At 44.4% G+C, this 16,090-nt stretch overlaps 1 protein-coding gene across 1 annotated transcript in view; it reads right to left on the reverse strand.

The window, feature by feature from the left end:
• The window catches only part of LOC113964867 (alpha-2-macroglobulin-like protein 1), a 24,878-nt gene extending 11,037 nt beyond the window's left edge, over positions 1–13,841 (reverse strand). Inside the window, exons 1-19 of the mRNA XM_027677624.1 lie at positions 13,691–13,841; positions 13,001–13,085; positions 12,760–12,874; positions 11,409–11,517; positions 10,759–10,868; positions 9,227–9,391; positions 7,899–8,132; positions 6,944–7,007; positions 6,405–6,550; positions 5,684–5,830; positions 4,338–4,511; positions 3,207–3,312; positions 2,544–2,673; positions 2,224–2,449; positions 1,891–2,017; positions 1,629–1,750; positions 1,400–1,451; positions 996–1,079; positions 225–401 (exon numbers count right to left, since the gene is read on the reverse strand). Of these exons, the coding sequence (XP_027533425.1) occupies positions 225–401; positions 996–1,079; positions 1,400–1,451; positions 1,629–1,750; positions 1,891–2,017; positions 2,224–2,449; positions 2,544–2,673; positions 3,207–3,312; positions 4,338–4,511; positions 5,684–5,830; positions 6,405–6,550; positions 6,944–7,007; positions 7,899–8,132; positions 9,227–9,391; positions 10,759–10,868; positions 11,409–11,517; positions 12,760–12,874; positions 13,001–13,085; positions 13,691–13,724 (2,407 nt within the window). The 5' untranslated portion in view covers positions 13,725–13,841. The remainder of the gene's footprint in view (positions 1–224; positions 402–995; positions 1,080–1,399; positions 1,452–1,628; positions 1,751–1,890; positions 2,018–2,223; positions 2,450–2,543; positions 2,674–3,206; positions 3,313–4,337; positions 4,512–5,683; positions 5,831–6,404; positions 6,551–6,943; positions 7,008–7,898; positions 8,133–9,226; positions 9,392–10,758; positions 10,869–11,408; positions 11,518–12,759; positions 12,875–13,000; positions 13,086–13,690) is intronic.
• Positions 13,842–16,090: the final 2,249 nt, after the last annotated feature.

Consider the following 16,090-nt stretch of genomic DNA (forward strand, 5'->3'; position numbering starts at 1 on the left):
CAGACTTAGTACTTCAGATACAGCAGAGACAGAAGTTCTGCTTTTTTCAGAAACACAGTTTTCTTTCTATGAGATATTTTCCTTTTTCTCTGTGATACCTTCCTTTGTAACAGCTCTGGCAGTGCTCCCATTCCTGCCCTTCACCTTCCCAGCAGACCTGTGCCCAACAATCTTGATTTATAAAGGCTTCATTTTGCAGCAGAAGGAAGAAGGACCATGTTTACCTGTTGTCAGGAATTTCAGTGCTTTATCTTTAATTTCTGCATTCAGTTGTTTAGTCTTATTCAGGTACTGGAGTATGAAGATGTTTGGTGCAAACCGAACCATATTCTGTTCACCACAGCCAAAGGGCATGCTTAGCAGTTGGTCTAAATTTTGAAGTGCTGGACCCATGATGTCACCTTACATTTGAAGTGGAAACACAGGAGAAAGGAAAAGCACAGACATTGAGCAGTATGAAACGAAAGGACTGCTGCCTTCTCTAAACTCTACTGGGATCCTAGAAAAGAGCCAGGTCTTAACTGAACAGGTACGATTGAGATTTATGGTGACCCCTCACAGACTAGACCAGAACAGAAAGGGAAGACACCATGGTTCTGGAAGGAGGAAGGGAATGTGAAGCTTGAGGGAGTCCAAAGAAAGGTAAAAAGACCTGTCACTCCCGAGTGGGTACCAAGAAGGGAAAGGAATTACACAGGCAAACTAGGTGGAAATCTGCAGGGATGGTTTTGGTTCACTTAGGTGGACGGCAGTGACAGAAGTCAGAGGCAATACCTCATTTTGTGCCTTCTCCTCCAGCCACTTGGGGATCACCTAGAATCATTCCATATGGGAGGAATAAATATGGAAAAGATTACTTGATCCAGATTTCTGAGGCCAACATCACACCCATTACAGATAATCTCATGAGGAGTGGGGTCAAGGCATCAGTAACGCCAAAGCATTGTGCAAGCTTTTCTCACTGGGGAACCAAGATCAGGGAAAGCTTTTCTCACCAATCACAGAGAAAGTGGCTCGGCCAGATCCCTCCAGCACTTCTGCAGGCAGAGGCAGAGAGAACTCTTCAGAGACGGTGTTATCTGAGGAAGGCAGAACCCAGAAATTTATCCCAGGGAAGAAGCATCACACACCAAGTGTAACATCCAAGGAGACCCAGGTGAGGCTTAATGTGACATTGAATCACAGAAGCCAAGACTTGCAAACAAATGCCTCAATACAGAAAACTTTGCCAGGTAAAAGAAAGACATGGACAAATTACAGTGGTTGTTATCCCAGGCAGGGATGATACCACCAGCGCTTCTTCTCTGACAAATTGGCCCCACCTTTGAGATTTGCAGTAGCCCTGTCCCTTCCATCCTTCTCTCGTGATCAATAACAGTTAGAGACTTTTGTCCCCTACCTGAAGGGCAGAGAAAGGCATTTTGGGTCTTCTCTTGTAGGACCCCTCCTGGCTGCAGATGGAGAAAGAGTAGTTCAGATAGGGAAGACAAGAAAGGAAGTCACCATGTCTTAGCAAGTTTTTCTGCTTTCCGAAAAGAAGAGGCTAAACTTCTTCTTAATATCTTGCCAACTGCCCCAGGGGACAAACCACTGTCTCCAGGGATTCTCCACCCTGAGATGTGACTAACCTTCACAAGCAGAGGTTTTATCACTGTGTCTCTCCCTCCTTGCAAAGGTGTGACAACAATTGTGTTACCACATAGATTGTGTGAATCTTCTGCCATGCTGCTTACACTGACATTCACTTTGCCTGCAGAGAGCACAGGGGCACATTGCTGAGCACTTGAAGCAGACAGCTGTATGCATAAGCATTAGGTCCAGACATGCAGACACAGGCAAATTCCACCCCTCCTCCCACCGGCTGCCACACATCCCTCTGCCCAACCTCACCCAGCCTGGTGGCTGTCACATTCCACACAAAGGTTTTTGCTTCATTGGCACAGAGGCAGCTGGTGAACTGGCAGCTTGGACAGGCATCCACCTTTAGTTCTGGAGTCTCTGTGAGGGTGGTGCGGATCTGAGTATGGTTGGATGTACAAACAGATGTTGGAATAGTTTTAGTAACAGGTACTACACAAAGGAGCAAATACCTTGGGTCACAAAATGTGAGTGCTTTATGGCCAGTATCTAGGGCTCCAGAGAACCTCATAGCTTGCCTTTAGGTTCAAGTTTTTGTTCCAACAGAGACCATGTAATTGGGGGAACTCACTTGGAGGAACTCACCTGCATACAGTCCTTGAGGTAGTTAAAGACAGTGGCTTTTAGGCTGAAAGTCTCTCCTTGGATGACAGAGTATGGCAGTGACAGATCCACAAAGAAAGGCTGGAAGACCCTAAGAGTGGTCAGAGGCGAGAAACCAAAGCCAGTATCGGCAACACAGAAGGTGTTGGCATTCCATTCTGTGATGGTGTCAGGTACAGCAACTTGGAGAGACGCTTGCCCACTGCCCCTACAGCAGGAAGCAGAAGAGGAGAACTTGATTAGAAGCAGACAGAATACTCCAGGAGTGTTTCTGGGGAAGGCAGGTAGAGGCTGTTACCAACCCAACAGAGACCAAATCCCAAATCCAGGTTTCTGGGAAAAGCGTCCGTGGTTTTGGTTTCTTCTTGTCATCAGAGTGAGGTTCAGAATCAGCATGGACAGCAAGATTGTCAGCTAGAAAGCAAGCGGTACTTCAGAAAACAACATAGATACACCTACGGGTGAAATTAGTTCTTCATTTACAGGCAATCAAACACAAACCACAAGTGCTTTGTGACACTGAACAAGAGTGGACAGGGTTGGTGTTTCAATGAGAACATGACACACTGTGTATATCTTTGGGGAACACAGCTTTAGGGAGACAGAGTTGGATGGAGTTTAGCCTGAGACTCAGTCTGACAGATTCAAATTTGATCTGGATACAGGGGGAGACAGCGTGCTAAAATGGAGTCACGCTCTTAAATAATATGTGAAAGTGCTGGTGGAGAACACACTACATTTTATATGAGAAACACTGAAAACAGGGACACCAATAAAGCATGGAGATTTGAGCTTTTATGTGTGATTTAGAAATCAGGTCCATTGAAATGGACACAGGCTTTGTTGCTCTCATACACAAGCATGAAATACAGCAGGATGAAAGTCAGTTGTCTCAGTTGCAGGCTGGCCAGAACTGGGAGAGGAGAGCTCCTTCAGTCAAGGAGATGGATATGTCTGTTCCTTACCAACAGTATGACTTTTCAGAACAAGTATCTTTTTATGAAAGTCTGGTCGCACACAGGAAACTGGTTTCTTGATTCTAGTATTGGTTACTATTTTCATGCGCAATTTCTGGGAAAATAGTAAAGAGAGTAAATCAATGATAAATAAAAGGGAACAAGGAATGTTGAAACTATCTCATGATCATAGATATCATACAGGGGCTGGTGACAGCTGAAACACTTTTAAATGCTGCTTGTTTATATCCATAAATTTACAGTCTCAGACTCCGACCACAGCATGAGGAATGGAAACCAGCTTTCCGAGGAATACTGGGACTAATTATTACTTCTCATACTAGTAAATTTCAAGTAGATCTGTACTACATATGCCTAACCCTAACAATGAGACATAGTCTGGGAGTAAGCATCTAGAAGACAGCACAGCAATAGGCCTTTTGAGAGGACTCAGGGTCTGTATTTATAAGGTAGAGTTCTGTCAGCTTGAGAAGCCCATGCAACTCAGATTACATGTTGGGTTGTTTTCAGTGTGTTGTTACCCTCTTCTGCTGTTTTGAGGTGCTTCTACTTGCATATATTTTTTTAAACAGTGTTCTGTCAGAAGCAGTACTTCTTGGATTTCAGTTAGCAGACATCTTAACACTTTTCTGACTATCATGATTGTTAGCAGATTAGTTTATTTTGTTGTTTGTCTCAAACAGTTAGCTATAAAGCCAAATTGTGAAAGACTTCTTTTTATTAAAACTGCTTTGAGGATGACTAAGAAGCGACTCAATGAAACACAGAGTAAAGTAGTTTGTAAATAAAATAGTAGCCAAGTGGTATCAGTCAAAATACAGTGAGGTGCTCAGGTATTACTGCTATGTTCTTGCCACTTCCCCTTTGTAGTTATGGTTGCCTAAACTAAATTTGTTCATTTTTATGCTGTCTTTCTGTAATCAGGTGGTTTGCACTGTGCTTACTCATCTTTCCCCATAGTCCCCAAATGAGTGCTGGCTACACTGAAAAACAAGCAACAGATGACTTGAAGCAATGAAAGTCGGGGCAGCTGAAGTTTGCTAAAAGTAAATTCTTGTAGGCATTCAGGATTGGAAATCACTAGCTCAGGAAAAGTGTAGAGGAAGTGTAGACACTCACCTTAAACAGACTAAACACATCAGCCTCACTTTGGTACCACGGCGCACCCATCTGAGCCTTTTTGTGGGGGCTGGGCTGCTGGGGCAGACAAGGGTATCCCTCAAAGTCTTCCAAGCGATAAGGGAACCCTCGTCCTCCAATTGTGAAGCTGTCTTCAAAGACCTCATTATACAACTGCAATGGAAAAACAGAGGTCTTCAAAAGGAGCTGGCCAACAAGCATGTGTATGGGTAAAATGTTTGGACTGTAGCCCTCTATTACATTTTGTAAAGCTTTGCAGTTGAGGAAGTTGACATTGGCCCAGCTTATAATAAAGGATACAATATAAAGGAGTGGAGATATATATATAGGATAATATATACTAAAGGACATATACTCAAGGAGTGGATGTAGACAAGTAGCTTTTAGTCTGCAAGACAGTTCAAGCCTTTCAGCTCTAGGGTGCAAAATTAGGATAAAAACGCACTATTCAGTCTGAGCACAAGGTGTTGGCACATCTGACTTACATATTTAAAGATTACTACTTCATAGACCTGTTAGTAGATGATGCAAATGCTCAAGAACAGCATCCCTATAAAATGGAACACCAGATCACACTGTGGGCCCTATTTACGGGTGCAGCACATCCCCCTGGATTTGGTGAGGCTTCTTTGTAACAGTCTGGACTTTTATAATTTAACTTACAACTTTCCATGAGGCATATACCTGTTTTATTATCTCTAGTATACATTGTGGAATTATGTTAGGATTTTCAATTTTTGCAGCATTTGTGCTCTAGGTTTTTAATTCATTCCTCTGACACACACAGCTGCTTTAAGGTAAGCTCCTCCAATCCTTCTAGATTCTCCGAATGCACCTGGTTGCTGACAAAATCCTGACCACTTTTCACCAGCCATTGTGTGCTGCCTCTATCTGCTTAGGTCCTCAGCTTGATCTGTCATGTGTCAATTCAGCAATGGTTGGGGCAGTGGGATAGAGGGATAGAAGGACCCTACTGGGCCAAAATTCCATTTCAGTGGCTTAGCCCGACTGACTGGTGCAAGATGGAAGAACAGAGAGACAAGTGGAAAGCACCAACATCTCTTCAAAGCTGTTCTCCCTGCCTACCCCTGCAGTGCCACGTAGCATCCACCACTCTTCAGGCAGAGGCCCAGAGTGCAGGGCTGATGGATGAGGAACATGATCATCACATAACTGCTCAAAAGAGGCCAAAGAGGGGGAATGGCAGGGCAGTCACCTAGCACTGTAGCTATGTCCTGGGACATACTATGGGCTTCCTCCTGCCCATACATGGAGACAGAAGACAGGCAGGCATTAAGGGATTGGTGATGGTTGGCTGCACTCACGCTGTCTGCTGTTAGGGTATAGTTATTCTTCAGGAGGACACTTTTGTCAACAGCTCGAACAGAGCACAAGGACCCTGGAGCAGCCTTGATGTTCAGTCCAACTTTTGATCCTGGGACTTCCTCCTTGTGTGAGAATTCCAGTGCCACCTGCAAAAGAAGACAGGGTCTGAGGGCTTAGCACTGGAGAGTGGGACCCTGTGACTTTTATATGTCTGGTTAGCAGAGGAAAAGACAGAGAATAAGGTAGAGAAGGGGGATGAGATGCTAAGACAGGTCCACCTAAAAATCCATTGGGAAGGTTAAACAGGTTGCAGTGCACTCAGCCCTAGCCGGAATTCCTCTACCACCACACATCCACTACACTCTGATCCAAAACCACCACAGTGAGCTAAGCAGACAGGCTTCCCTTCTGTGTTAGGGAGAACATGGGCAACACTGTGTTCCCAAGTCAGTAATAAGGAATGGGAGGAGAAAATAGAGTTTAAGGGGACCTGGTTTACTCCTTGAACAAAGCTTGCCAGTCACTGTTGTAGAGAGCAGGACTACGAATTCAGTGAAGAAGGAGGTTGCCTGTTTTGTCTCCCAGCCAAAAATACTGGGCATCTGTTTTTGCGTATACCCACTTTACACCATTTGGATTAGGACAAAACAGGACCAGGAGCCACAGCAGACCAGAGGACACCAATGATGCTGTCACACTTCTTGTGTGATTTCTACTCACCTTGTGTCTAAAGCACTTTTCCAGTTCAAACTGTTCCACATCAGCCACCACCTCTCCATCCGAGAAGACTGCGTACACTAGAAGCTTGATGTCAGGCAGGAAGTCGTTGCCAATAGTCAGAGGCAATGAGAAGGAGCCCTGCAAATCTGCACAAGATAGCAACAAGGAAGGGAGGGAAAACATCCAATTCAATCAGCTCATTGGGATAGGATGCACATTAAGAATCAAAAGAGGAGATAACACCCCACACAGACACTGTCACAGATTAACAATAAACCCAGGATGCCAGCCATTTATTTGACTCACATCTTCTCCCAAGGTACAAACTAGCAGCAAAATCATTAGACAGGAGGAGGACAGTTGCTAGAAAGACACTGAACTGAGAGAAGATTGTGTTGGTCTAATGATGTGAACCACCACTAACAATTCAGTTCAATATTTCCCACCTGTGGATAAGAATAACACCTGCAGATATAGTCACTAGAGAGCGGTCAGTTTTCTGGGGTGTGTTATGAGGCACTTCACATGCTTTTACTCACTCTCATGCTGGGTAATTGGCACCTTCTTGTCTCTGCTGAAAAGGATCTTGCCTTTTGCTATCACCTGAAGAGCAAAGAGAAGCACCATTCAAGAGTCTGAATTCTGAGAGCATGAGAAAAGTGTGAAAAGAACACAAGAAGAGAGAATAACATCTGACAGATGTTGCCACAGAAGTTCCTCTGGCAGGTCATGACTTCAAGAGCTCTGCAGCAGAGATGGTTATAGTATAGCTGTGTAGGAGTTGAGAGAAATTGGTTAGGCAATGAGAAAGCATGGCTGCTTGTGAAGCCAGAGGTATTTCTGAAGCTAAGAGCAGCTGCTCTTAAGACCCAGTGAACTCTGATGCTTGCATTACTAGGATAGAGTACTTTTTGATTGTATGAATTAGTACAGTTCAGCAACCAAGATGCTCATAACCTCTCAGCTAGGCTGTAGTCACACTCTTGCTTTGGACTCAGATTCTCTGAAGTGGACTTCATTGCAACATTATTACATACCTCTGGTGTGCATCAAGGCCCTGCAAAAGGGCCTTTCAAGCCTTTTCCTGTAAATACACAGGCTAGGGGATGTCAGCTGCCCCAGAGATTGCCTCTTAGTTCACAGACAGTTGCTCCAGACACTGATGGATGTCTGGGTCATACCTGCTAGGCAGAAACCAGACTGGTCCTCCACGGCAACCCATGTGAACTTAAGAGAAAGTAGGGTGAATGGTAGGCATCTATCACCCAAGCTTAGGTCAAGCCACTGATAACAAAGCAAAGCAGCTGGGGGTTAGGAACAGGTTCAGGAACTGGAAAGCAGGTGGAGGTTTGGCCAGGACAGATGTCACAAACTGACTTACACTGGTCTTGGAGTAGCTTAACCTTTCCTTTGAGTATCTCTGTGCTGTGTGAAAAGGGAAAAATGCCAGTAAGCATAATCTTGCCCTGAGAATCAGCTGTTTTCTGTGCTCACCAAATAGTAGAAATCAATGTGGTCGTCTTCAGATCTGAGTTTATTCCGGTCAAGTATATAATCCACTTGCACTTCCTGCTCTTGATCACAGGGCATCACATCATTCTTGGCCTTGATCTCAAGGAAACTGTTGCTCTCAGAGTAGAAAGGTTTCAGCCAGTGTAAGCTATCCTCAACTCCTATGTGGCTTTCAGAAGAATCTTGCTTATCGTGATTTTCAAGGTAGTAGGTACCCTTCCAAGCACAAAAACATGAGTTGGCAATTATTATCAAGCGATGCAAGGGAACTTGTACACCTGCTGGAACACCGTTATCACCTGAGCTGATGGCAGACCACATACCTGTATTCTTAGAATGATATTTTGTTTAAGTATCATTTTGAAGTCCAAGACTTTCTCTTACAAAGTCTTAGTAAAAATTAAGTCTAGTGGATTTGACCACAATCTGATTTTTCCTCCTTTATCTTTTCATGGGGACACATCCCACACCAGATTTAAACCCCAGCACAGCTCCCCTGTTTTCAGTTTGTCTTTCTGGTCAGATCTCCTGAAGCCCAAGCACCAAAACAGCTTTTTTATGGTGAAGCTCTACTTCTCTGCAGATAACATAAGGCTCTAAGGACAATGGCCGTGAGCCTAGTAACAAGAACTAGATCCTATCCTCACATTTCCTGAGGACAGAAAGCTACATTTTCACAGAATCACCGAATATGATGAGTTGGAATGGACCCACAAGGATCATCGAATCCAACTCCTAGCCCTGCACAGGACCATCCCCAAGAGTCATACCATATTTTAGATTACAAAACCTCTGATCACCAAATCCTTCCTAACCAAAACTAGGGAACATCACCCTGGATAGACTGGGGTCTCAGGGAAAAAGATTTGGAACAATAATTGCAGTCTCTGAGAAATGGATGGCACTAGGAGATCATACTGCTTGGGCATGAATCCCACATCAGCTGCAGAAATGCAGGTAGTGGGAAGATGGGTATGCTGTCAGGCTGAGAACAACAAGCTCCAGGGGGAGGATCAGAAATTGTAAGGAGAAGAAGTCAAGTGCTTCAAGATCTGGTATCAAAAAGAGCAGCTACCTGCCAAGCTGAGCCTGGACATGCTGCTGCTGCAGACCAAGGGCAGCCACTAAATGTGGAGTTCAACAGAGAGAGGTATCAACTGCCAGCTCTGCGGAGCCACCTCCAACATGTTCCAGAGTGGAGAAAGGGGAGATTTCCTCTGAAGAATTATTCTGGTTAACAGATATTTTTAGTGGAGCCAAAGGAAGGTGATGGGAGACAAAAAAAAAGATTTTCAGTGTCTGATGCTCACCTTCAGCGCAACCAGCGTGCTGTTCCAGCTGCTGGTATCCAGTGAGAAGTGAGCTTCCCCTTTCTCATCTGTGAGGAGTGACAGGTGTGTCTCCTCATCGTTGACATCAACCTTTAGGTAGACGGTTTCATTTCTGAGGGGAGACTTGCCACTGGAGCAAAACATCTGTAGAGAAGGGGAGGAAGTTAATACCTCGTTGTGCCACACTCTGAGGCACTGCCAGGGCTTAATATTAGTCGCTTCTATCACTGGGCTTCCTCAGCCCTTCTAGCTTTCAGACAGGTTGGAAGGATCCAGATAAAAATCCAACAAATACACAAAACTAACAATTTGCTGGTCTTCAGTACTGGAAATTGCCATGGTTTAACCCCAGTCAGCAGCCAAGCCCCATGCAGCTGCTCACTCTCTCCCCCATCAGCATTATCAGGGAGAGAGAATTGAAAGGGTAAAAGCTGGAAAACTTGTGAGTTGAGATAAAGACAGTTTAATAGAGAAAGCAAAAGCTGTGCACACAAGTAAAGGAAAACAAAGAATTAATTCACTGCTTCCCACAAGCAGGCAGGTGTTCAGTCATCTCCAGGAGAGCAGGGCCCCCTCACACATAATGGTTACTCAGGAGGACAAACTCCACCTCTCCAAGCATCCTCCTTTACTCCTTCTTTCTCCCACTTTATGTACTGAGCATGATGTCATATGGTCTGGAATATCCCTTTGGTCAGTTTGGGTCACCTCTCCCAGTTGTGTCTCCTCCCAGGCTCCCATGCACTTCCAACTTCCTTGCCAGTGTGGTAGTACAAAAAGCAGAAAAGGCCTTGGCTCTGTGTAAGGCCTGCTCAGCAATAACAAAAACATCTCTATATTATCAACCCTGTGTTCAGCACAGATCCAAAACTAGCCCCATACTAGCCACTATGAAGACAATTAATCCCACCCCAGCCAAAACCAGCACAGAAATAAATGGTAATACAGGCACATGAGACACCTATACTGGGGAATCTGAGAGGGATTCCTCAGATCCTGAGCTGTTTCTTGGACAATGCTGCAGGATCCTTGATGATCAGAAAGACTCTTGTCTACAGTAACTTAACTCGCTGTTCCTTGTCCTGCATGCTGGGGTCAGCAGTACTGGCCCAGCTGAAGGTTCTTCTAGCCCCAGGACAGCAGTATCACCCTAGCATCACCCAGGATACTTGGGTCAGAAATGAATGTCAGTGAACTGATATGCAAAGTTACCATGAGCATTCGTCCAAAGGGAAAGGTATGTGCCTGTTGACACACCTCCATACACACAGACTAGTTTCAGGAGCTACTCCTAGAGAAGCCTCCAGAAACTGCAGCTGGCCCCAAAATTTCAGTCCAGGGAATATAGTAGGTTGGGATAGGGACCAGAAATTGCTTCTAGGGAAGGCTTCACTCCTAGTTGCTGAGTGCCAGCAGAGTAGCATTTACTTTCCTGGAGATTGTTGCTTTTTACCTACAAAAGGTTATATCTATGATGCATTTTCAGTAGAGAAGGGATCTGTTTGTGTTACCTTCCCTGAGTATGGTAGACCACGTTTGTAGAATGGATGGAGGTTGATAAACTCTATAGATTTCATTATTGTCGCAACAGGAATTAGAACTGATTCCATAGAATGTGTTCCTGTATGGCGAGATGAAAAATCTGTTAAATCCCAAGTAGTGCTCTTAGGGAAGAAGAAGAAGACGACAAAAACACACCTCAACACTACCTACAACGTCTACAACCTCTAAATTTAGGAGAGAAAATACATTCTTCTAGGATATGATTCCCTCAGCCTTTCTTGGCTCTGTGCTTCATGACACGCATCATACCCTGTATGTATTTATTTTTAAGTATTAATTTATGTTTATTGAAGATAAAGGAAAACTAGATGACTGTTTAGTTATAAACAGTCCAGCACTGTGAGACTGGCTGAGGAACACCTCGTTGTCCCAGGCAATCACTAAAAAGTTACATACATTCTAAGAGAAATGGAAGGTGAAGAGGATTAGGAAACCTGGTAATAACAGATGGAAGAGGTACTAGAATAGAGACCATTACCATGACAGAAGACTTGGGAACCCTCAGGTTATTTTTTCAAAAGGAATTCCACTGCCACAGGAAGGCCTAACCAAAGAAGTTGCTTGCGAGGAAGACAATACTTCACATATTCTCCAGTACCTGTTCCGTTTTCCACCATTTTTCCTACTGCAATTATGAATCTGTCAGCTTCATTTATTTCCAGAACTTCTGTCTTCACTGTAAAAGTAGCACAGCCATTCTTGTTTGTCTGCAGAGAGAGAGAGAATAACCGAGGGAAAGAGCATGGTGTGGAGGAAGATGAACAGCTCTATAGATGGCAGGCAATCCCAAATAAGTATTTCTAAATATTTTTGGAACAGATGGAAGCTCACAAGTCTTGCCTGCAGAAACCCATCATGGATACCTTAGCCAGAAAAGAAAATCAACATGTTTGGATTAAACAGTCATCAAAAAAGCAGCAGAAAAAAGTACTTCAGGCAAATCACACAAGGGTTAATTATGTCACAGACAAACTCAGGACATTGGATTCAGCCCAAATCCCACAGCTGAAAGAGCTTGAGTGTCATTACATGATCTAAAGGTCTCCCTGAAACTATATGGCCCTGATGAATAAAACCTGACAATGTGGCTTTCCAGTCATGACCATCTCTGTGATATGGCATATTAAACAAGGACATCCTGCCAGCTAAATATTGCAAGAGCTTTGCCAAGAATTAAGGCAGAGGTTGGGTACAGCCAATGTTTCTAGTCATGCTTCTTTAGTGCTTCACAGAACCTTTCAGGGCCTCTTACATGCCGTGTGGAGCTGGCATTCAGTTGGTGTTTTGCACAGCTAAGACCGTACAGCATTCCAGCTGGATTGCATTTTAAAAGACCCAGAGATCCAGTTAGATTTTTACATTCTGGCTTGTTGCTGGCTGGTCTGATATTTAGAAATATTTTCTTGTGACTTTCAAGGCAGAAGAGCTGTATCTGAAACCCACAGGAAAAACCAAGTGTGGAGCTTAACCACAAACATATAATGAACACAGATGAGCAGAAACCATAACCAGAAATGGACACAGTCCATAGGCCAGACCACTAACAAGCTTAAGGTGATCCACTGTGCATGGATACAGCAAGAAACAGAGCATTGAGTCACAGACCATCTGGTACCTCTGATAGCGTATTTATTGGTGGGAGTGATCACAGGGCTGAATAGGCCAGCAGTCAGATTGCATACAGTATATGATACAGACCCTTGTAAAAAGTCCCAGGTATCATTACTTCGCATAGTTTACACCTTCTCCTGAAGCACCAAGTCAGAAATGAGTGGCTAGAACATTAATTCAGGAAACAGGGTCACAGGAACAGGAATCAATGTCTAGCAAATAGGAAGACACCAGACTAAATAGGTTGGTAGCTATCAGAGGTGCATCAAGGCAGGTTAAGGGGACAGACACACATTTCCAGCACATTATACTTTCCACTCTGCTATTTGTTCACCTACCCAGCTGTTTTGCTTCTTCATATCAGTAGAATCCGGTATGTCGTCTCCTAAGGCCTGGGAGAGTGTCATAAGAGTAATATCTATTTTCCCTTGAACGGGCTTCCCATAAGTATACCTGTGTCAAAGGGTAGAAACATTCACTTGAAGACTGTTTGCTTCAGAAGAAATATTGACCCAGGACACCTCCCATGCTCATCAGGGGAAGTGGAGCCTGGAGAGCTTTGCAGTATCACGTACTCACTTGCCACAGATTTTCAGCTGAAATTCCTCATCTGCTGTAGTGACAAATGGAGGGTGCTCAATCTCTATTTCAAATTTTTTCAGCACTGCATTGAAGAGAGGAAAATAAAGATAGAGGAAAAAACCAATATTGAGTATGGACACTGACTGTAAGTTCTTTTATAGTTGTGGTCCAGATGAGAGGAAAGACAGCAATGTCCCCAGTTATTCATCACCATGCTGCAATAGGAGTTACTCCCTTCAGCCACACAACCCTGTATCTGCTGCTACAATTGCACATGGGACAGCTTTTTATTCCAGCACAGTCAAGCATAAACATTTTAAATGGCACAGGGTTTTGTCCTTACCACTGCAACTGAATGAGACCAAGACAGGATTCCACTTCCTATTATAGCAGCTGACTGGTGTGGATAGTAAACCCAGCCTAGAAAAGGGTGACAATGAGCAGCAAAATGTGCTCATCACAGGGCCCAGATGCAGGTAGAACTAGTTGCCAGCCCACGGCCTCTCCTTTTTACCCTATGCAGCTGCAGAGCCTCCAGCCAAAAATGAGGTGTGCACACAGACCCGTCTTTGTCCTCAGTCTGTTGCCCTCCCAGGGTGAAAGGTCTGATGAACACAGCTGCATCACCCTGCTCTCTCCTCAGCTATCCACACTGCTTTTCCCTCACCTCTATTGTCCAAGTCTCACCATATTCTTCAACTTGGAAGGTTTTCTGAGCCATGTCTTGTTGCACTGAGATGGTATACTCCCCAAGGGATGCTTCGGAGGCCAGGGGAAAGGATAGATCCACAATGCCATGGCTTGACTTTACATTCAGCCACTCAGCAATACGGTTGTGTTCAGGATCCTATTTGGGAAAGGACACACAGAGCCACCACGTCACATTGGGAGCCATACGCATGCACAAGAATGCTTACCCTTGACCCAGTAGAATGGACTCCGGATAACTAAGAGAGACTCTTTCACTTCCCTCCAGTATCATTTTAATGACTATATGAATTGCAAAGGCTGCCAAGAACAGTAAAGCTACTGGGAAGTGGTAGCATCATAACACCATGGGAAGGAAAAGCAGCTGTGCTGCATCTATTTGAGCACTCATCCTTGTTGAACAAATGTTCATTACTGCCTTGCCTCTATCTCAGCTATATGCGTTACAGAGGTACTGATTTGAATGAAGAACCCAGGCTGAGCAGGTAGAAAAGCGTTCAACTGAACTTCAACCATAACCATAACCTTATGAAGTTATAATAATAATAATAATGGCCAGTCTTCGCGTACGAAGATTTGGGGAAAGGTCTTTTTACCTTTCCAGCCTGCGCAATGGATTTTTTAGGTGAGACACAGCCTGTGCTGAACTGAGCCCACCCTTTAATCCTAAGGTTCATCTGCAGGGGCCAAGCAAGCTTGGACAATGGCAGTGAGGTCCTCAGGACGTAGGTTTGTTTAGAGTGACCTTCTCATAGATGGATGGCCTTACAGGGCTAGCGGGCTCCATCTGCCCCGGGGGACTGGCTGGGATTTGAACCTGGGTCGCAGAGGTGAGAGTCCTGCATGCTAACCACTAGGCCACCAGGGGTCCCTACCTAATGGAGTTACATTTGTCTCATAAGTCTGTCCAGGAGTGAAAGGGCACAGTAGAAGAGACAGACATCACCCTTTCATCAGTTCTTTGTCACTTACCTGAAGCCATATCTGGGGATACTGTAAAAACAAAAGAAACACAAACTCAGTTTTGTACACTGCAAAACACCATCCATGTGAACCAGTATAAATAACTCTGCCTGATGTGGGCCTTTGATCAGAAAATTCTGCCTCATCCAGATCCCACACTAGGTCTTCTCCTCCCTTTGTGTCAGCTTACACTGCAGTCCTTCCCCAAGGGACCAGTGAATGAGTGGTTTCCTCCAAAGATAATTTGTTCTTGTGGTTTAACAGGCTCTCTTTCATGAGCCTCTCAATATGTCTCATGCTGAAGCTCCTACTTCTAGAAAAGCACAAGGTGACACTCACCTCATTTTTAATGACCTTAAGGTCCTCATCAAAGTTCACAATTCGAAATTTCACTGTAGGTATAAAGAAAAGCATAGTAAAGCATTCTGGCTCCAACATGTCCTTGCACAAATCTGCTTCTCCTTTTCTGTGCTCCAGTATTCATGTCTCTCTGTTTACCTCAGAGGTATCTAGATCTTTTCCCACACAGCCCACCCCAGAGGACTTTGGGAGGCTTATATGCAGCTGAAGGCTGTAGAAACTCACTGCCTTCACCTGGAAAGATTACAATGTTGAGGTAAACAGTGGGGTTGTCTGCAGTGGGGTCTGTCTACACTCTGTTCATATTGTGAAGACTGTGGAGTAACTCTGTAATTCTACAGCTTGAAACTGTTGCTCCAGACTTTACTCAAATATTAACAACAGTCTTTGAAAAACAAGAGGTTGTCCAGTGCCCTGGAGAGCCCTGGCTTTCCTTTCAGGTCTCACTAGAGATATTTCCCTAAAACAATACCCAGGAGCAGCAGGCTGGGAATTGGTGTAGCGCATCTTGGAGGGGAACATCCTGACTCAAAGTGTTCCTGGAAACACCTGATAATAGAGATCTGCTTTCTTCCATCTCCAACAAGCTTAACTTGCTGCACTTGGTGACATCTTCCCTCTAGGTGTGGCAGCTACCTTGACCCTTTCATCCCCATTTCCACATGCCACCTTCCTGCCTTACCTGTTTCTCCAGGTTTGTATAAGCCCTTGTCTGTCTCTATCAGAATTACATTCTTCTGGGGCCTGACCAGAACTTTTTTGTGACCCTCAAAGAGTACGTTGTCCCCGCTGTGGATCAGGACATGCAGAAAAGCCACCTCCTCTGGCTGTCAGGTTAAAGAAAAAAAAAAAAAAACAAACTACCTGAGACTACAAAGAGCTTGAAGGAGAAACAGAGGCACCTGTCCTACCAAAATCTCCAGCTTCCCCCTCCTCCCTTCCCCTCCTTTGATTTATCTCTCTCCTTTTCCCAGAAATAGTATTCTCTGTTCTCCCTAGCTTCCTCATTCTCTTTTCTCTGCCTTTCTCCTTGTCATGTTTGCCTCCTTTCACATT

This window comes from Neopelma chrysocephalum, unplaced genomic scaffold (genome assembly GCF_003984885.1).
Source record: "Neopelma chrysocephalum unplaced genomic scaffold, ASM398488v2 Primary Assembly neopelma1_43, whole genome shotgun sequence".
Classification (NCBI taxonomy): Eukaryota; Metazoa; Chordata; class Aves; order Passeriformes; family Pipridae; genus Neopelma; species Neopelma chrysocephalum.